This window comes from Sus scrofa, chromosome 4 (genome assembly GCF_054392235.1).
Source record: "Sus scrofa isolate SSC_HxYL_T2T_F1_AM1 chromosome 4, Sscrofa_HxYL_maternal_Yorkshire_Landrace_v2.0, whole genome shotgun sequence".
NCBI classification, from domain to species: Eukaryota; Metazoa; Chordata; class Mammalia; order Artiodactyla; family Suidae; genus Sus; species Sus scrofa.
This window is the reverse complement of record NC_139386.1, coordinates 33,161,868-33,179,460: the sequence shown is the minus strand read 5'-3', so window position 1 is coordinate 33,179,460 and position 17,593 is coordinate 33,161,868. Positions and strand designations below refer to the sequence as shown.

The following is a 17,593-nucleotide window of genomic DNA, read 5'->3' as shown; positions in this document are numbered from 1 at the left end:
GTTGAATTGGAGCTGCAGCTGCTGGCCTACACCCCAACCACAGCAATGCCAGATCCAAGTCGTGTCTTCAACCTATACCGCAGCTCACGGCAATGCTGGATCCTTAACCCAATGAGCGAGGCCAGGGATCGAACCAACATCCTCATGCATACTAGTTGGGTTCACTGTGCTGAGCCACAGTGGGAACTGGGAATATATATTATATATACATATTTCTCTCCCATTGTGAAAATTGTATTTTTAGAGAGGGTTAATAGCCACTAAATAAGATGAGTTTAGAAAGTTATAAGTGCTATTGAAAACCCTTAGGTAACCTAGTGTGACTGGGATGGGGAAAGAGTTTTGTTTTGTTTTTGGCTTAAAACCACACAGATTAATTGTCTTACAGTTTTGAAGGCCTGAAGTCAGAAATAGTTTCATTGAATTAATTTCAAGGTGTTAGAAATGTTCTTTCGGGGGCTGGAAAGAGTTATTTTAGATGGGGTGATCCAAGAAGTCTGGCTAAAGAAGTGATATTTGAACTAAACCAGAAGAATAAGAAGAAACCATTTATATAAAGGAGCCAGAAGATATATATATATATATATATATATATATATATATATATATATGTAATTAAGATCAGTAAACAAAAGATAAGTTAAGGTCATTTAAATTTCAGAAGAGAAGGATTATTTTTGTCATAAAATTTTTTTCTGAAAAGGCATTAAGTGTCAGTGGCAGATGAGCCTTTTAAATATTTAAGATTTACAGGCAGATGAATGAAGTAAGCTCTGGATAGTAGCTATGATTTAAATATATTTTAAAAATTATTTCAGTTGAAAGGAAAAAGTACATATTATTAATTCAAGTTAGTAAATTATTTGGTAAATATAACATATATACAATAGTTACTAAATATCCTTAAACCATGGTAAAAATAAGTCATGACTGCTTTCAGGTCACTTTCTTCCTCTTTGCTTATTTAAAGTTCTTTATTTTAATATCTATAAAAATATTGTAGTATGAAAGTTGGTGTGAAAAATAGTAGGTTTCATACAGAAGGTAAATTGGCATGAGTATATTGGAGATAATTTCCAAGGGATTTAAATTAGGTAATAATTTAACTGAGGAGAAGAGTGTTGCTTGACAGATTATAGTTTCTTTTTATAAGTCTGCATGAAGGCTTGAGGGGATGAGGTATGGGATGTGAGGGTAGGCATGAGTAAGGGAACTAATAATGGGAAAGGTGAAGTTTAATTACAAGCAAAATGATATTGGATTAATTAATTACATGTCACAACTAATGGGAGAACCTAGTCATAGATAATAAGGTCATGCAGAGTGTGCAGGAGGTTGATAGGCCAATTCAAAGTATAGAAATGAGAATCACAAGGAATCTTTAAAAAGATTTAGATCTTCTTCTAAAAAGAAGATTACAGATGAAAATGACTATATCACAGTCTAAGGTTGGACTCATAGGGAAATAAATGAAAGAAGAGTTTTTTAAAAATTAGCCAAAGAGGATATGTGGCTAGAAAAGAGAAAGGAAGAAGTGTTAAAAGGAAGAACATTGAGAAAAGAGAAAAGAATTAAACAAGTGTTGAGAGTGATGTGTGTGAAGAGGGCGGTGGGGAAAGAAAGTCATTTCATGACTAAATATTTCAGATCATTCAAGAACAGAGCCTGCTAGTTACATGACTTTGTACCAATTTTCTAATAAATAAAGCTGAGAAAACAATAAGTCCTATCACAAACAGCTGATTGAGATAATTATAACACATGTAAAACTCTTAGTGTAATTCCTGGCAAGGACAGAGTACTGCTATTATTAAGAACTTAATTGTGCCAGAACTTTAATACCAAGTTCTAGAACACAAGATTTTAAATGCGTGTTTTTAAAGTTTTGATATATTTTATTTTCTTTGTCTTGATCAGGGAAATTTTTAGCCTCAAAACATTACTGAAGAAAAATTAAAAGCTAGACTGAAATCTGGTAAGTGGTTATCTAGGCTCCTGGAGAGAATTGACAACAAATCAGCACCAGGGAACTTTTTAGGGTGACAGACATAGTCTATTGCTTGGTTGTAGTAAAGTTGAATGACAATATATACTTATCAAATGTGTTTGACCTTTGTCTGTAAATTTAATTTTTGTAAATTATGCCTCAATAAATCTGACTTTAAAATTTATTTAAAAAATTTAAATGAGTTTTAATATATTACCCAAATAGTACTAAGTACATGCTAATAGAAAAATTTATTTAACACATCTCAAGCAATTAAGAGCCAGGTCCCCTCCCAAAATAGGGCATGATAATGGGTGGGATTGCCCTACAGCTTCAGAGAGGTGTCTGCAGTGGATGAGCTAGGAAACCAAGGAAGGACTAAAGTTTTGAGTCTAAAGCAGTAGTCAGTTGACTAAGAAAGAAAAAAAAACCAAGCTATACAGTTAACAAAGAAATTAATTCTGAGTATGTTGGGTATTCACTGATAACCAAAGGAAGAACAGACATGAGAAGTGATGTTTAACTTGTTTTGGACAACCTGAGTTTGAGGTGCTGATGGAGATTTTAGGTGCTGACAGGGATAGCTAGGAGGCAACCAGCAATGTGAGTCTTAGAGTTAGAGGAAAGGTAGGAACCTCTGTCACTGAAGTGACAGTTGAAGCTATGGATTTAGACAAGATCACCCAGAGATAGAATAAAAAGAAAGTTAATAACAACACTTTAGGAAATGCATTATTTGAAAGATGAGCTGAGGAAGATGAACAACAAAATAGTCTGGTAAAGAGTGAAATGAAGGAGTGTCAGAAAAGTGTGGAACCAAACAATATATGGACAGAATATCAAGGATAGCGTAGTAATTAAATCAGTTGTTGCAGTGAGGGCCAGTAGAATTGTGCTGAGGAATGATCACTGAATTTGGCAAATATGACATTGGGGGGAACCTTTGAGACTTAAGTTTCACATTATCAGACTTCCCTCAGCTAGTGATGAAGTTCTTTTTGGAGTGAAGTCACCATGAAATAAAAGGGAACCAGCATTAACCAACTAACATATTGTACTTGATTCAATCTTGGAGATAAAGTAAGAAGCTGTCTACATTTGGGTATTCTAAATTTATATATAGCTCAAATATGTAAAGTTCACTTGTGCAAGCATGCTCGTGTCATGTAAAAATCCGTTGTTTTTTACTAGATAGAGTGGGTCCCACTTACCAAACTTGAAATGGTGATGAGTAATTGATGACTAAGAAGTTAATTCTGCATATTATAAATTTTACTCTTGTGAGACCCAGTATAAGGACTAACTCAGACAAGAGGATTGGGAGGGTTTTTGTTTGGAGTAGTTACAGAACTAGGACTCAGTGATCAAAACCACTTTTAATCTTACATTTCCTCAATCAGAAATTTCTTTGGGTTAATAAATCCTTCTTTAAAATGCAGTTCCTGTTGTGGCTCAGCGGGTTAAGAATCTGACTGGTATCTGTGAGGATACAGATTCAATCCCTGGCCTCACTCAGTACATTAAAGGATCCAGTTGCCATGAGCTGTGATATAAGTCACAGACACAGCTCAGGTCTGGTGTTGCTGTGGCTGTGGTGCAGGCTGGCAGCTGCAGCTCTGATAAGACCCCTAGCCTGGGAACTCCCATATGCCACAGGTGTGGCCCTAAAAAGATAAAAAGCAGTTAACATTTTAAATAATTTTAAGTGACTAGGTATAAATTATTTTAATCCAATAAGTGAGTTTTCTGCTTGTTGTAGGTCCTGTTTTTACTTCTAGTTTTTCAAATTGAAAAATTAAAATACAGATCGGTTAAATAATTTACTCCAGTCACTTGAAGCTGGAATTTAAACCGAAAAAATCAGATTTGGTGCCAGAATCCATGCCCTTAACCTTAGGAAATGGGGCTCTACCTGTGACGGGTGGAGGATGCAGGGGGGACATTATTCAGAGAACAGCATGAAAGGACAGTAATAGAGGTCTAGGAAGAGGAGAGCAGGAAGCAAGGAATTCAGGAAGGGAAATCTAATGTCAGTGGAGACCATCTCAATCCAGTTTGCAGGGTTTTTTTAGGATCCTCAGTGCAACTAGTATTACCATGTGGGTATTTAGAAAGTTGAATGAAATTCTGTTCAGGCACTAGCTTAGGCTAGTCACTTCTGATACCTTTACATCTAATCCTCATCTTTCTTTCTCTGAGCATTATGTCATCTAACTTTTGTTGCTCTTTCTTCTCAGTATTAAACAGGAACATTTTGTAAATTGTCCTTATTCGTGAAACATTCAAGAGGCAGTCCTTTGAATTCTGAGGGAGTGTTTGTATATATTATATGACAATAAGACTCTGCATAGTCATTCTTGTGCCACTTACCAATAATAATCATTATTTGTATATTTGGAGAAAGAAATACAGCTTTATGTCCAAGCATGAGGATTATTTAAAATCCACATAACTAAATATTTCAGTCAAGGGAATATATAGATTTAGTTATTAATTTACATACTAATATAAATAAGAAAAATTATATGGATCTCATTTCCAGCATTGGTCTTATTTCTTATAAGATGGATTTTTTTAAATTTTAAGTTAATATTGTCAACATTTCTAAGTATATTTACATTTCTATTTATGTTTCCAAACAATGTGAGGATTCATTTATATTTATTATGGTGCTTTCAAACCTACTATGCAATCTTTTGATACATGTAATAGTGGACATAGCTGAAGTATGTTTTAAGGATATGTGTGGGACACAGTGGTCTGTGATAATTATGTCCTACTAAAACACAATAAGGTGGAGACAAGACATACACAGGGCAATAATATGTGCTATTCTATGGATGGTCTTTTCCTTAATGTAGATTTCAGCCATTGGGAAAAAATTAGAACATTCTGAAGTGCTTAACATGTATAAGGACTCATTTATCAACCTGATGAATCTGACTAGTTTTTATCTTTTATCAATGCTTATTACACTTTTTCTTAGAAACAATTATAATCATTGCATTCCTTCTCTGTGACACTTTGATTTTAAAATTTAGCTTATCCTCAAAAGTATGTAACTTTTAGGGAGTTCCCGTCGTGGCTCAGCAGTTAGCGACCCTGACTAACATCCATGAGGACGTGGGTTCAATCCCTGGCCTTGCTCAGTGGGTTAAGGATCAAGGCGTTGCCGTGAGCTGTGGTGTAGGTCGCAGACACGGCTGGGATTCCTCGTTGCTGTGGCTGTGGTGTAGGCCAGGTGCTACAGTTCCCATTGGACCCCGAGCCTGGGAACCTCCATATGCCGCGGGTGTGGCCCTAAAAGACACACACACACACACACACACACACACACACACACAAAGTATATCTTTTTTCAAAGGGGTAGGAATTGTAACTGACAAGTTCAAAATACTAAGTTATTAGAAGGTTGCATTTTCTCCTAAACATGACACTGTATACTGGGCAAAAAGTGTGTATAGGTAAAACACTTACACTTTAGCTAATCTAAAAGATGCTTCTAAAATTAGATTTCCTGTATGATTTTTGTGCTGGGCAAAATTGCTGGCTTAATGAGCTTTACAATTCTCTCTTCCTCCTTCTCTCTCCTCCCTCCCTCTTTCTTTGCCTTTCTCTGTCCCTCCCTTCTTTCTTCATAGCATTCCTCTCCCTTCCTCTGTATACATCACACACACACACACACACACACACACACACACACACACACACACACACACACATTCTGTGAAGGATATTTTAATGAATGCAATACCTGGGTAAGCAGTAAGCATTTCTAAAACATTTTAAATTGTCTATATTGATGAAATAGGTATTACAATATAAAAAGCAAATACTTAAACATCATTTTGCTTCACAATTAACCTACCAAAGTGTTATAAAGCAGAAAGAATCATAAAGAGTGTCTTGTTGAAAAGTATTCATTTCACAGATGATGAATTTTATGCCCAGAAAGATAGAATGAATTACAGGACTTATGAAATGAAAACTTGAACCCAAGTTTTGACTCTTTTAAACCAGAGCTATTTTAAAGATTTTCTTCAATCCTCTATATCGTAAATATATTCATTACCCTAAATCTGAGCAGTTCCCAAGACCTATCAACTCTCTAATGATTACCTCCGCTGCACTCTCCATGGACAAAAAGCCTGATCTTCCACCGTGGCCCCAAGTACATCCTGATTTTACATGTTGAAACTTAAAATAATTCTAAAGTTCAAATCCTCTGAATAGTAAAATCTCAGTAAGTCTGTTCACTTAGAAGTCAAAAATGGACGTAGTCTCCTGAAATCACTAGATCACTCCTTATAACTGATGCCCCAAAGTAGTTTTTTAACTATCACTTTCTTTTGACTGTAGTGAAAGGAGTCTATGAAATGGATCTATAGCATCTCCTTTGAAGTATCATTTAATGAATTAGCAGAAAGTTAATAGAGAAAGAGCATACAGATACACAGAGTAACAGGTAACCTAAACATCTAAATTAGATCATTATGGTTTAGAACATAATTCAAAAGACTATATAGCCCATAACTATGAGCCTCAAAGTAGGACAACACTTTTATAAGTTTCTATAACTCTTATGTTTCATTTAATTCCATATTTCACTTAGATGTCTATGATGTTCAGTTTTCCTACATTTCTGGGAGCAAGGTCCAATTTATAAGTGACCATAAAAGCAAAATCAAATCATATTTCCTTTCATTCCAAACGTGTTATTTCCTAGTGACCACAGTAGAAAATTCCTCCAAATTGATTGATTTGAAAATAACTACTTCTCAAAACTCATGTATCTTCATTGCACAGTTAAGACTAAGTTTGTTTACACTTTAAAAGAAAATGCTTCTATTTCCCCCAGTACTAATGCAAAATAATTTGTTATATAAATTATAATTTTTTCACAGTATTTATTTCCATAATTCTTCTCAATTTAACTTGTTCTAATACGTGTTATTCTACGCCTTACCTAGGTTTTAACAGTTTAACTAACATCATGTACTTATCATGATGTTCTCATATATAATACAGTTTTAGTCTTAAAAATATGAGAAAATTAATTATAGGCAAGTGATTGTGAGAAATAATTTTAAAGTAACCTCTAAAATTTTTTTTGCTTAGTTTCTTAGGTCCTACAGTTGAAAAAAACTAATATGGAAATTATTAAAACATGCCAGATCACTTTTGGTATTAATATTCATAAAAATTGGAAATATCTGTACTTTATTGCATTGGAAGTATTTCTTATTATGTAACACTTTAAATCAGTATGACCACATGCTTTTATTTAATACATGTCACTAAGTTAGATAATGAATTAGTGCACATTTGCGTTTTTAATAATATTTAACATTTATTTCCAAAGCATTTTTATCAAATCATGACAAAAATATAAGGTTTTCATGCAGTATAATTTGTCCTTGTTCACATAAACATTATATTTTGTGTTTTATCTAGATAGCTTTTTTCTGTGTAAATTATAGTCTTTTGGACACTTTATAAACTATATATTATCCCAAGTCGAAAGCCAAAAACTAAGTATGACTTCTAATAGCCAGTCATAGCTGATAACTGCTCTGGTATGTAAATCTTAAATCTTTTTCATTCCTCTCTTTGACTTTTGTATCAATTATGTGCATATATATTTTTATAAATATATATGGTTTTTAAAATTACAAACTGTAGTACCATATCCATCGTTTAATGTTTTATAATTATTAATTGCAGTATATTTATTTTATATAATTTATATATATGAATGCACATTCTACACTCATCATTTTTTGTGGATGCACAATATTCTGAACATATACCATAAATGTAGTTAACTAATCCTATATTTTGGAGTTTCTTTTCCCTAGCTTTCTTTTCCTTGGCCTTTACAATTACCAAACAGTGATGCAATAAATATGTACGTACATCTTGGCACATTGATTTCTTTCTTTAGAAAAGAACCTGGGAGGTAAAATTTCAAGTTCAAAAATATGACTATTGTAAAGCCTTTTTGGACACAGTACCAAATAATTTTTTACTTTTAAGTAATTTGCTTGTTATCTTTGTACATCAGGTACTTTGGAAACTGTTCATATAAATGACCGTTAATTTTTTGTCAACAGTTAGTATATTACTGTCAATCTGAAAAATAAGTTTTTTAATTTATTAAATTATTGAAAGAACAATAAAAATATTCAATAAAAATCAAAGAATATTTTCATTTTGAATTGCACTGCCTTTGAAAATAAGATTATAACATGACAAAGTAGTACATATTCTTATTTTTGTCATGAGTCACTTTAGCAATTTTTGTTCTTATTCCTCTGACTATTGAAAAACATGAATACCTTGTTTTTATAGTCTATCCTACTGAATCTAGAAAATAACACAAATAGCAAAGCCTTTTCTTGTGTAATTGTTATTTAAAGTGAGCAAATAGCTGCATACAGTGATTATACCTTTTTCCCTATTGCACTTAATTTGATATATCCTTAAGTGGTGATTGTAGCATTTAAAGAGTACATGAATTTGACCTTTTTAACTTTGTTTATTTGGATTTCTGCCATTGTAATCACTATTGTCTGTAATCTTTTGTTTTGCCTCTTCCACATAGTTTGTATTTTCGTAGAAGAAAAGTTTGTAAACTAGGATTCAGTGGGACAGTTATTGAAAGTAATTTTTTTCCTTTCCTTGATGATTTGGTAAAACATAGTTAATTTTTGAAATATATTTCTAACTTGTAAATAACATACTTCTTTAGCTTCAACCATAAAAAAAGCATCAGACAATATTTTGATTTATGTTCATGCTACATTTATTATATCTCTATTTGTTCAACTATACATTGTTATCAGTTATTTGGATAATTTTGTTGGCAATCTTCCACTGTTATTGCACAAATATATTTCTTTTTTTAATTTATTTTAAAGTAATTTTTATTATTTCTTTAATAGTTATTTCCCCAATACAGTTTTTTTTTCCTACTGTACAGCATGGTGACCCAGTTACACATGCATGTACACATTTTATTTTCACACATTATCATGCTCCATCATAAGTGACTAGACATAGTTCCCTGTGCAAATATATTTAATTCTTAAATTTAAGAGCAAATCAAATTTAACATGTATTTTTTAAAAGGATAAAATTTAGAATAAATCCAATTATAAAATACAAATATTTAATGATCATTCCATAAGTTCTTCATGTATTATTTTTTAAAATACAAACAAAAAAATTTTCATAACCTCTGATTAAAGGCATATCATAGTTTTGTGAAAACATAATAATCAAAGAAAAAGGAATTACAGATGTGATTATTTTCATCAGAAACTCTCATGAAAGAGGCACTTAGTGAAACTTTTTTTGTGTGTGTCTTTTTTTTGCTATTTCTTGGGCCGCTCCTGTGGCATATGGAGGTTCCTAGGCTAGGGGTCGAATCGGAGCTGTAGCCACTAGCCTACGCCAGAGCCACAGCAACGTGGGATCCGAGCCGTGTCTGCAACCCACACCACAGCTCAGGGCAATGCCGGATCGTTAACCCACTGAGCAAGGCCAGGGACCGAACCCGCAACCTCATGGTTCCTAGTCAGATTCGTTAACCACAGCGCCACGACAGGAACTCCACTTAGTGAAACTTTTTAATTTCAATTAGAGGACAATTTTTTTTTAACCTGAAGTCGAGTATTTAGATATAGTTAGAAGACAAAAAAAAGAAGAGAAGGATGGGGTGTGGAGAAGAGAGAATGTTTAAAAAATCATTAAATTAGGGAGTTCCCGTCGTGGCACAGTGGTTAACAAATCTGACTAGGAATCATGAGGTTGCGGGTTCAATCCCTGCCCTTGCTCAGTGGTTAAGGATCTTGCATTGCCGTGAGCTGTGGTGTAGGTCGCAGACGTGGCTCGGATCCCGCGTTGCTGTGGCTGTGGTATAGGCCAGTGGCTACAGCTCCTATTGGACCCCTTGCCTGGTAACCTCCATATGCCGCAGGAGCGGCCCAAGAAATGGCAAAAAGACAAAAAAAAATAAATAAATAAATAAATAAATAAATAAAAATCATTAAATTAGCCACAAGAATTTAGAACTAACCAATGAAGTTTCTGGATTTAGTTAAGATTAATAATTTTAGTCTTCCATGATGGTATAATCATAGGTTCTCTAATTTTTTTTCAGGATTTTGGTGTTCTTTCTTTGAGCTCTTCTATTGGCCTAAAGAGTTTTCCTCTTAAGATCCCCAGATTTGAACATTTTGTTAAGATCACAAGATGGGTCACTGAGTCAGCAGTCCTGGAATATTCTGCTCACCGTTTAGCTTTATTTTGAATTGTATTCCTGCCAGACTTGTAGTCCAACTTCAAAGAAGTCTGTTGTGTGAAGTTGTTTTGGGATCCCCCAGACCTTTGTGGCTGTGTGTGTGTGTGTTTGTGTTTGGAAAAGCAAATTTAAAACTGCTGTTGCTCAAAGTGCATCACAGAAATCACTGAAGTTGCACTGATGATCTTCATAATGTAACTGTAGAAACCTAAGCAGCCACTGTCTTGCTGCCATTAATCTGGCCATTTTCAATTACATTGCTGATTACAAAATCCACCTATAACTTAAGTTTTTTTAACTTGGTTGTCGTACCAACATTATAAATATGATTTTTTAACTTTTCAGATACATTAAGTTAAAAATAACCACAATAATTAGTTTATTGGTTTAAGAACAAGTAAACCTCTTAACTGACTTATGCTATTAAGATATTAATGAAATAGAAATCATATTTTCTTAGTTTGCTTAGTTAATAATTTACCTGATACCAAAAAGAATTTTGATAATTTAATACACTTAAACAGATTATCTTTTTAATAAATGAGTATAAAGGTAGGCAAACCTTTGTGGTATTGGGTTTGTCCAGGAAGTCTGATTATTGCATTAACTTCTTAATCTACTTTTGTTGTAGTTTGAAAATGTTTTGATAGTTTATTTTAATCTTGAACATATAATGATTAATTTTTTAGTGTACTCAAATTACAAAATCATATCAAACCCAAAGATGTTTTCTGTATAATAAGCATGGTGTCATCATGTATAAGAATATGACCTTCTAAACCTATAAGCCTGCATTTCCCAAAATGTATTTCTGAGGCTATTTCAGCAAGATATGACCCATAATGGGGAGGTAAAGATATATGTGATCAAATGATTATTCTTTATTATAGCATATTCAGAACCTTTTATATGAGAATATGTAAATTTGAAAGAGATAGAGCAGATTGAACAAAAACCTGTCTCCTTAACTCTTTAACGTATTTTCTTTGTGTAGTATAGCATCAAAGTTAAGAAAAAGTTAAGAAATCACATTTTTTATTCCCCAACCAGAGAGTGAACAGCTCTTCTGTTTGTATTGATTCCTCCAAATTGTTTTTTATTCTATGGGGGAAAAATACTGAGATTGGCTGAAACCAAAATAATGTTATTGAAAATATTAGTTCTGGGTTATTTTCCTTAGAGAGAATGACCAACAAAGAAAAATCAACTTACTGGTGAAGATTCCGTTACAATGGATCTCTTTAGCAATAGGATACTTTTCTCTCTGAGGATATTGTTGTGGAGTTTTCTTTATGAGAATAATTTGATTAAAAATATCAAAAAGGAATGGTAGGCTTCATAAGAGTCAGATAGTTTTGGAGAGAGTCTGTCTGGTTACTGTTTTTTCTAAGGATTAGACTCCTATGAGACTTTTAAAAGAATATTTACCAAGTTTGTTTACTGTACAGTCACTAAGGTGGTCCCTTGTGATTTCATTGTTTAAGGCTGTTAACCCTTTTTCCACTTGAGGACAATCTATAGCTGGTGGTTGAGTCTGGAAATGAACAGTGTGTTTGAGATTATAATTATTTGATAACATATTTAAATGTTTATACTATTCTCTTTATTTGCATCTTTGTTTGCTTTTAGCAAATGCAGATTAATATCTTCCTTAGATTCCCCCATTGACCTGTTAAATATAAATGATGTTCCATAAACCTGATTCTACAAAATCCTTAAACCATAGCTAAGGAGAAAGGCTCTTTTCATAGCAATATTATCAATATGCTTTAATACAGGGGTCGCACAGTCCAAATCCAGCCCATTGCCTGTTTTGTAAATAAGGTTTTATTGGAATACAGCCACATTCATTTATGTATATGTTGTCTATAGCCGCCTTCGTAGTACAATGGCAGAGTTGCCACAGAGACTACATGGTCTGAAAAGTCTTTAAATATTTACTGTTGGATCTTTGATAGAAAGAGTTTCTCAACTCCTGCCGATATATATGCCATTACTATCTAGTAATTAGGAAAAATGTATTGTAGTATCATAGGAGGTTAATGTCCAGGAAATAGTTCAGATACTGGGAAATGCATACATATATATAGATACTGGGAAATGTATGTACATATATATATGTATGTATATCTTTGTCTATTGTTGCTATTTATATTTAAAATACTATTTTGCTACTATGATATCAAAATGAAACTTTTTTCGAAGAAACTTCCCAAACACTTAATGTAGCTGGTATTTTTCAGTACACATAATTTTTTGAAACTGGAATGGCTTTTTATTCCCCTGCCCTTGGAGAAAATAAATACAGTTATCTGAGAATATCTCTTGAGCTACAAACAATTCCAGTATTATTTTTAATAGAGTAACAGACATTTATACTTGATTATCTTTCACATTTGTATCATGGAGAAACGCATATGATTTTGTGTATCATTCAGTTAATATTAACATGATATTTCTGTTCACCATTTTTATAATTTGGCACAGAACAATTAATCAAATTATTATTAAAATTTAACTCTTAAACAAATTGCTTAGTTGATTTAAATTTGCTCTTTTACTTAAAGGCCATATAATCTAAACTCTATATACACTTTTAGTCAAGATTTTCTTACTTTTTGAAACTTCTTCCTTTTGTATCTTATTTTAATTACCAACTTTTACTTAAAATGTTTTATTAATAATATTATCGAATATACAGTGAGGTTTTTTCCCAGGATGAGTATTAAAATACCTATTTTTTGAATAGGCACACTTCCGTCTAGATGTCTTCATTGTATTTTTAAAGTTGTGATCTTTAAGCAAGGGGTATGTGTGTATATGTTTACATTCTTACCTACACTGTTTATGAATTTACATGACAACATTTTATTATTGAAACCCACTTAAGCCTATAAGCTCTAGTGATTTTTACCAGTTTGTAGATTTATAGCATACAATTGAGATTTTGTTTTTCTATATATGTGTATTTATAAGAAATGGAATTTTAATAAGAATCATAAATATAATTTTAAAGCATTTTTTCATGTTTGCTAAGAATTTCTCACTGAACTTAGATAATACTCTTGATACTATAGTTGATGTGTTTTGAGGAAGCACCTCTTACAGACAGTATTAATCTCATTTTGTAATAAGCTTACCATCTCACTTTCTCACCTCTTTACATTCTTTTTTTTCTTCCCCAAATGATTTCAGTAACACTTTGTGCCTTTACTGGCATAGTATGCTTTCAGGAGTATTATTCCAAGTACCTCTTTCTTGATCCTAGTTCTATAAAATTCAAGTTTAAAATATTTTGATAACTGTATCTACATATATGCTAGAACAACCTCTTTAATACATGGGCTGATTTCATGATGATTCTAAATGCAATTGTAAAATTGTATTTAAAACCATATTAGACTTACAGTCTTTTACCAGTAAATATATCATCTTGGTGAGTTAATTATAAGCCAAAATTCATAATATTTCTGTCGTCATGTTTATGTGCTGGCAAAATATATTCTCCTGGACATACATCTACCAGAAAGTGTTTTCCATCTAATGAAGATTTGTTGTCTTCTGTTTAAATTTATTTACATCTTACTCATATTTAAATTATTGTACATATTTAATAATCTTGCTTTTATTCACCAAATTGCATACTTAAATCTAAAAAATAATTTGGCATTTAATTTGTACGTTCTACCTTGAATGAAGGTAATATATCAGCCAAGCATTTTTTTTTCTTTTATACATCCTGTAAGTAGGACTCAGAAATAAGAACTGAACATTAATTTTATGGGTTTTTTTCTACTCGATAGGTGCTATGGATATAGAGGAGAGAAATCGCCAAATGAAAATTAACAAATACAAACAGGTAGCCGGATCAGATTCCAGACTGGAACAAGATTACCATTCAAAGGCAAGACATTTTTCTTTTTAAAAGTTGTAAAATAATCAATCATATGAAACCGTTAGATTCTTATAAACTGCTGGATGCAGTTAGTCACACACATACATATAATGCCATGGCCCCGTGATATTAACAAATGCTAAAATTTATAATGTGTTTATATACCATCTTTTAGGTATAGATTTGCCTTAATTAAAAAAAAAATCATTATATAGAGGATTCGAGGCAAGATGGCAGAAGAGTAGGGGGACATGCTCACCCTCTCCCACAAAAAATCATTATATAGTATAGGAAATTAAGCAAATGAATCTCATAAATGATCTGGAGAACAAATTTTTTAGAATTTTTCATTTATAAAACCTGTAAAGGCCTTAACACTCAAAAATGTTTAGGAAGAAATTTTATCATCTTACATGTAGAATTTTTTTATTTTAGAGTATTTTAATCCAATCTGATTCATTCATGTTATTGGAACAGAATACATACTCATGAAGTGTTGGAAGAAGTTTGAAAGGTTTTTTTGGTGAGAATATTTTTGAACCAATTTTTGGTAATAAATTGAGATACTGAAGTCTACCGAGGTTGAAAAAAAAGCATTATTTCATTGTCCTTCCCATCATTGTCTTTATATTTTTGAAACATTTTTAGGTTCATTTTTTATTCATAGCCAAAGTCATGAAAAGACTTTGCTCTGATGTACATATTTAAGATTTAACAAAAGAATGAAAATAGCAAAACTTATTTGTAACATTTAGTTATTATGTGCTCTAATCATTGCAGTCATGTAGTATTTGTGGTCTGTGTATCTGTGTATTAGAGAAAAGCAGTTTGGATTTTTATATACTTTAATCTGGTTTACCATTACGTTCTAAACCTTCAGTTTCTCTCAGTTATACCCCCTTCTTTGGTAATGATAGACTTATCAAGTAAAGCTTAACTGACTATGTTGGATATGCATCTGTGGTAGGTAGCATAGGTTTTTAGTTTCTCCACCAAAGTAGAAGACCTAGAGGAGGCAGAGATTCGTACATCTCCATCATTTTCCAAATCACCAGTCTCTTCCCTAAATTACGTGAAGACTGACTGGTGTGGATACAGGATTGTTCATCACAGCATTCTGCTGTCCTAGAAATAGCACAGGCCTAAAACCCAGAAAAAGGTAAATTTAAGACAAACAAAAAATAGCCTTTATTTAGTAGATTCTAAACTTTTAAAAATTTTTCCCTAAAATGAAAACATGAGTAACTTCAAATAGGTTCAGTGAAATTCATAGAAAATCATTTTGTAATGGTATAATATTTTAGGTACATGTCTAATCTTTTGAGCTTGATATGAGAAATGATATCTATGCCTTCCCAAGTACATTTTAAATATTTCTGCCTGTGGCTAAATAGATAGACCTGATCTTTTGTGGCATGCTCTAATCTCTCATTTATTTATTTTATACAACCCAAAGACTAAGATAATAAAGTCCTGATAAAATAGGATATTAAAGCTTCCATAAACATAATATAAAACAAATTTGTTTTGTTTGTTTATGTCTCACTATACTTCAGGAAGGAATGTAAGTAATTTTTAAAAATACATATAGGGAGTTCCCAGATTCCCAAGGATTTGACTAGTGTACATGAGGATGCGGGTTCGATCCCTGGCCTCGCTCAGTTGGTTAAAGGATCTGGCATTGCCTTGAGCTGTGGTGCAGGCCGCAAATGCAGCTTGGATCCCATGTTGCTGTGGTTGTGGTGTAGGTCAGCAGCTGTAGCTCCAATTCAAACCCTAGCCTGGGAACTTCCATATGCCATGGGTGCGGCCCTAAAAAGAAAAATAACAATAATAATAATACATGTAATAATATTATTATCAGTGAAGAAACAGGTATCAAGGGAAAATGAAGTCAAAACACGATAATGCCAGAAGTAAAGCTTGTGAACAAAATGCATAGTGTGAGAGCCTATACACCTGCTAGATGAGGGGCATATATTTTAACTGAACTTGCTTAACAAGGAGCAAAGGCAGAAAGGGAAACTGGGTCACACATGTGATTTGCATTGTTACACATAATAAAAACAAGTTCCTTAGAAGCAATACCAATGATTCTTTTTTTTTTTTTTTTTTTTTTTTTTTTTTTTTTTTAAATTTTTTTTTTCCTTTTGTCTTTTTGTTGTTGTTGTTGTTGCTATTTCTTGGGCCGCTCCCGCGGCATATGGAGGTTCCCAGGCTAGGGGTCCAATCGGAGCTGTAGCCACCGGCCTACGCCAGAGCCACAGCAACGCGGGATCCGAGCCGCGTCTGCAACCTACACCACAGCTCACGGCAACGCCGGATCGTTAACCCACTGAGCAAGGGCAGGGACCGAACCCGCGACCTCATGGTTCCTAGTCGGATTCCTTAACCACTGCGCCACGACGGGAACTCCCCCAATGATTCTTTTTATGGATACCCGACAGAAATTTATTATAGGAGAGTAGATCTAAGGAATACTGTAGGCATGGCTTGACTTTTTGTTGTTGTTGTTAGAAAAAGTTTGGATTACATTCTAATTAATAAATTAAAGAATTCCTGAGGCTTCAAAGTTTACAACTTTAACGCCAACTGTTTTTGGCCAGAAAAAAATTGAAGTTTTGGCAAAGGAATAATTTTGCTAAGCAGTATAATTTCCTAAGTATTCTCGAAGGCAGTGGTTTTCAAAACGTGGCCCCAGACCAGTAGCATTGACATCACCTGAGCACTGTTGGAAATGCAATTCCTGGCCCCCTCCAGACCTACTTAATCAAAACTCTAGGGGTGAGGTCCCTGTGTTTTAACAAGCCTCCTAGGTGATTGTAATGGGGACTGCAGTTTGAAAACTACTTCTTTAAGGTAAGCTGCTTATAAAATTTACTTCTGGTATAACTGAATGAGTTGACTTCATCTTTTAAGGTTTTATCCAGAAGCCAGTAAAGAATGATGTCATTTAAAAATGGAGACTTTCAAAAATATGTGATCTGACTCCTTTATAGGCCTCTCATAGTTTCTAACAAATCCTTTCCCTTGAATGTCAAATAGTCATAATTCTGTTTTTATTTCTGGAATTATGCACTCAGCCTTACCAAAAAATGCAATCAAGTCATAAAGGTACACCTTTTTAAAAGAGTCCAAAGCATGACTTTGTTGTTCCACTACAAATTTCCTGATGTGGAACTACCTTTGCTGGGTCATCTGTCTGCCCTTCATCCCTGCCGTGATCTCTCAAGTATTGAAAAGAAAATTACAGAGGATTCTTTTTCAGTCCAGGGCATTATAGATTTAGTTTTTGTTTATTTCCATGCTAATAATTCTTTTTTAATTGAGTATTTTTTTATTAAAGTTGATTTAAGATGTTATGTCAATTTCTGCTGCATAGCAAAGTGACCCAGTCATATATACA

General features: G+C 33.1%; 1 protein-coding gene across 50 annotated transcripts in view; it reads left to right on the top strand.

The window, feature by feature from the left end:
* Nucleotides 1-17,593, top strand: part of RIMS2 (regulating synaptic membrane exocytosis 2) — a 617,675-nt gene that overhangs the window by 447,856 nt on the left and 152,226 nt on the right. For 47 of the 50 annotated variants that reach the window (XM_085021919.1, XM_085021923.1, XM_085021931.1 and 44 more), the window contains one exon: nt 14,096-14,196. The exons of the other annotated variants lie outside the window; for them this stretch is intronic. In XM_085021919.1, the coding sequence (XP_084878045.1) occupies nt 14,096-14,196 (101 nt within the window). The remainder of the gene's footprint in view (nt 1-14,095; nt 14,197-17,593) is intronic. 50 annotated transcript variants of the gene reach the window in all.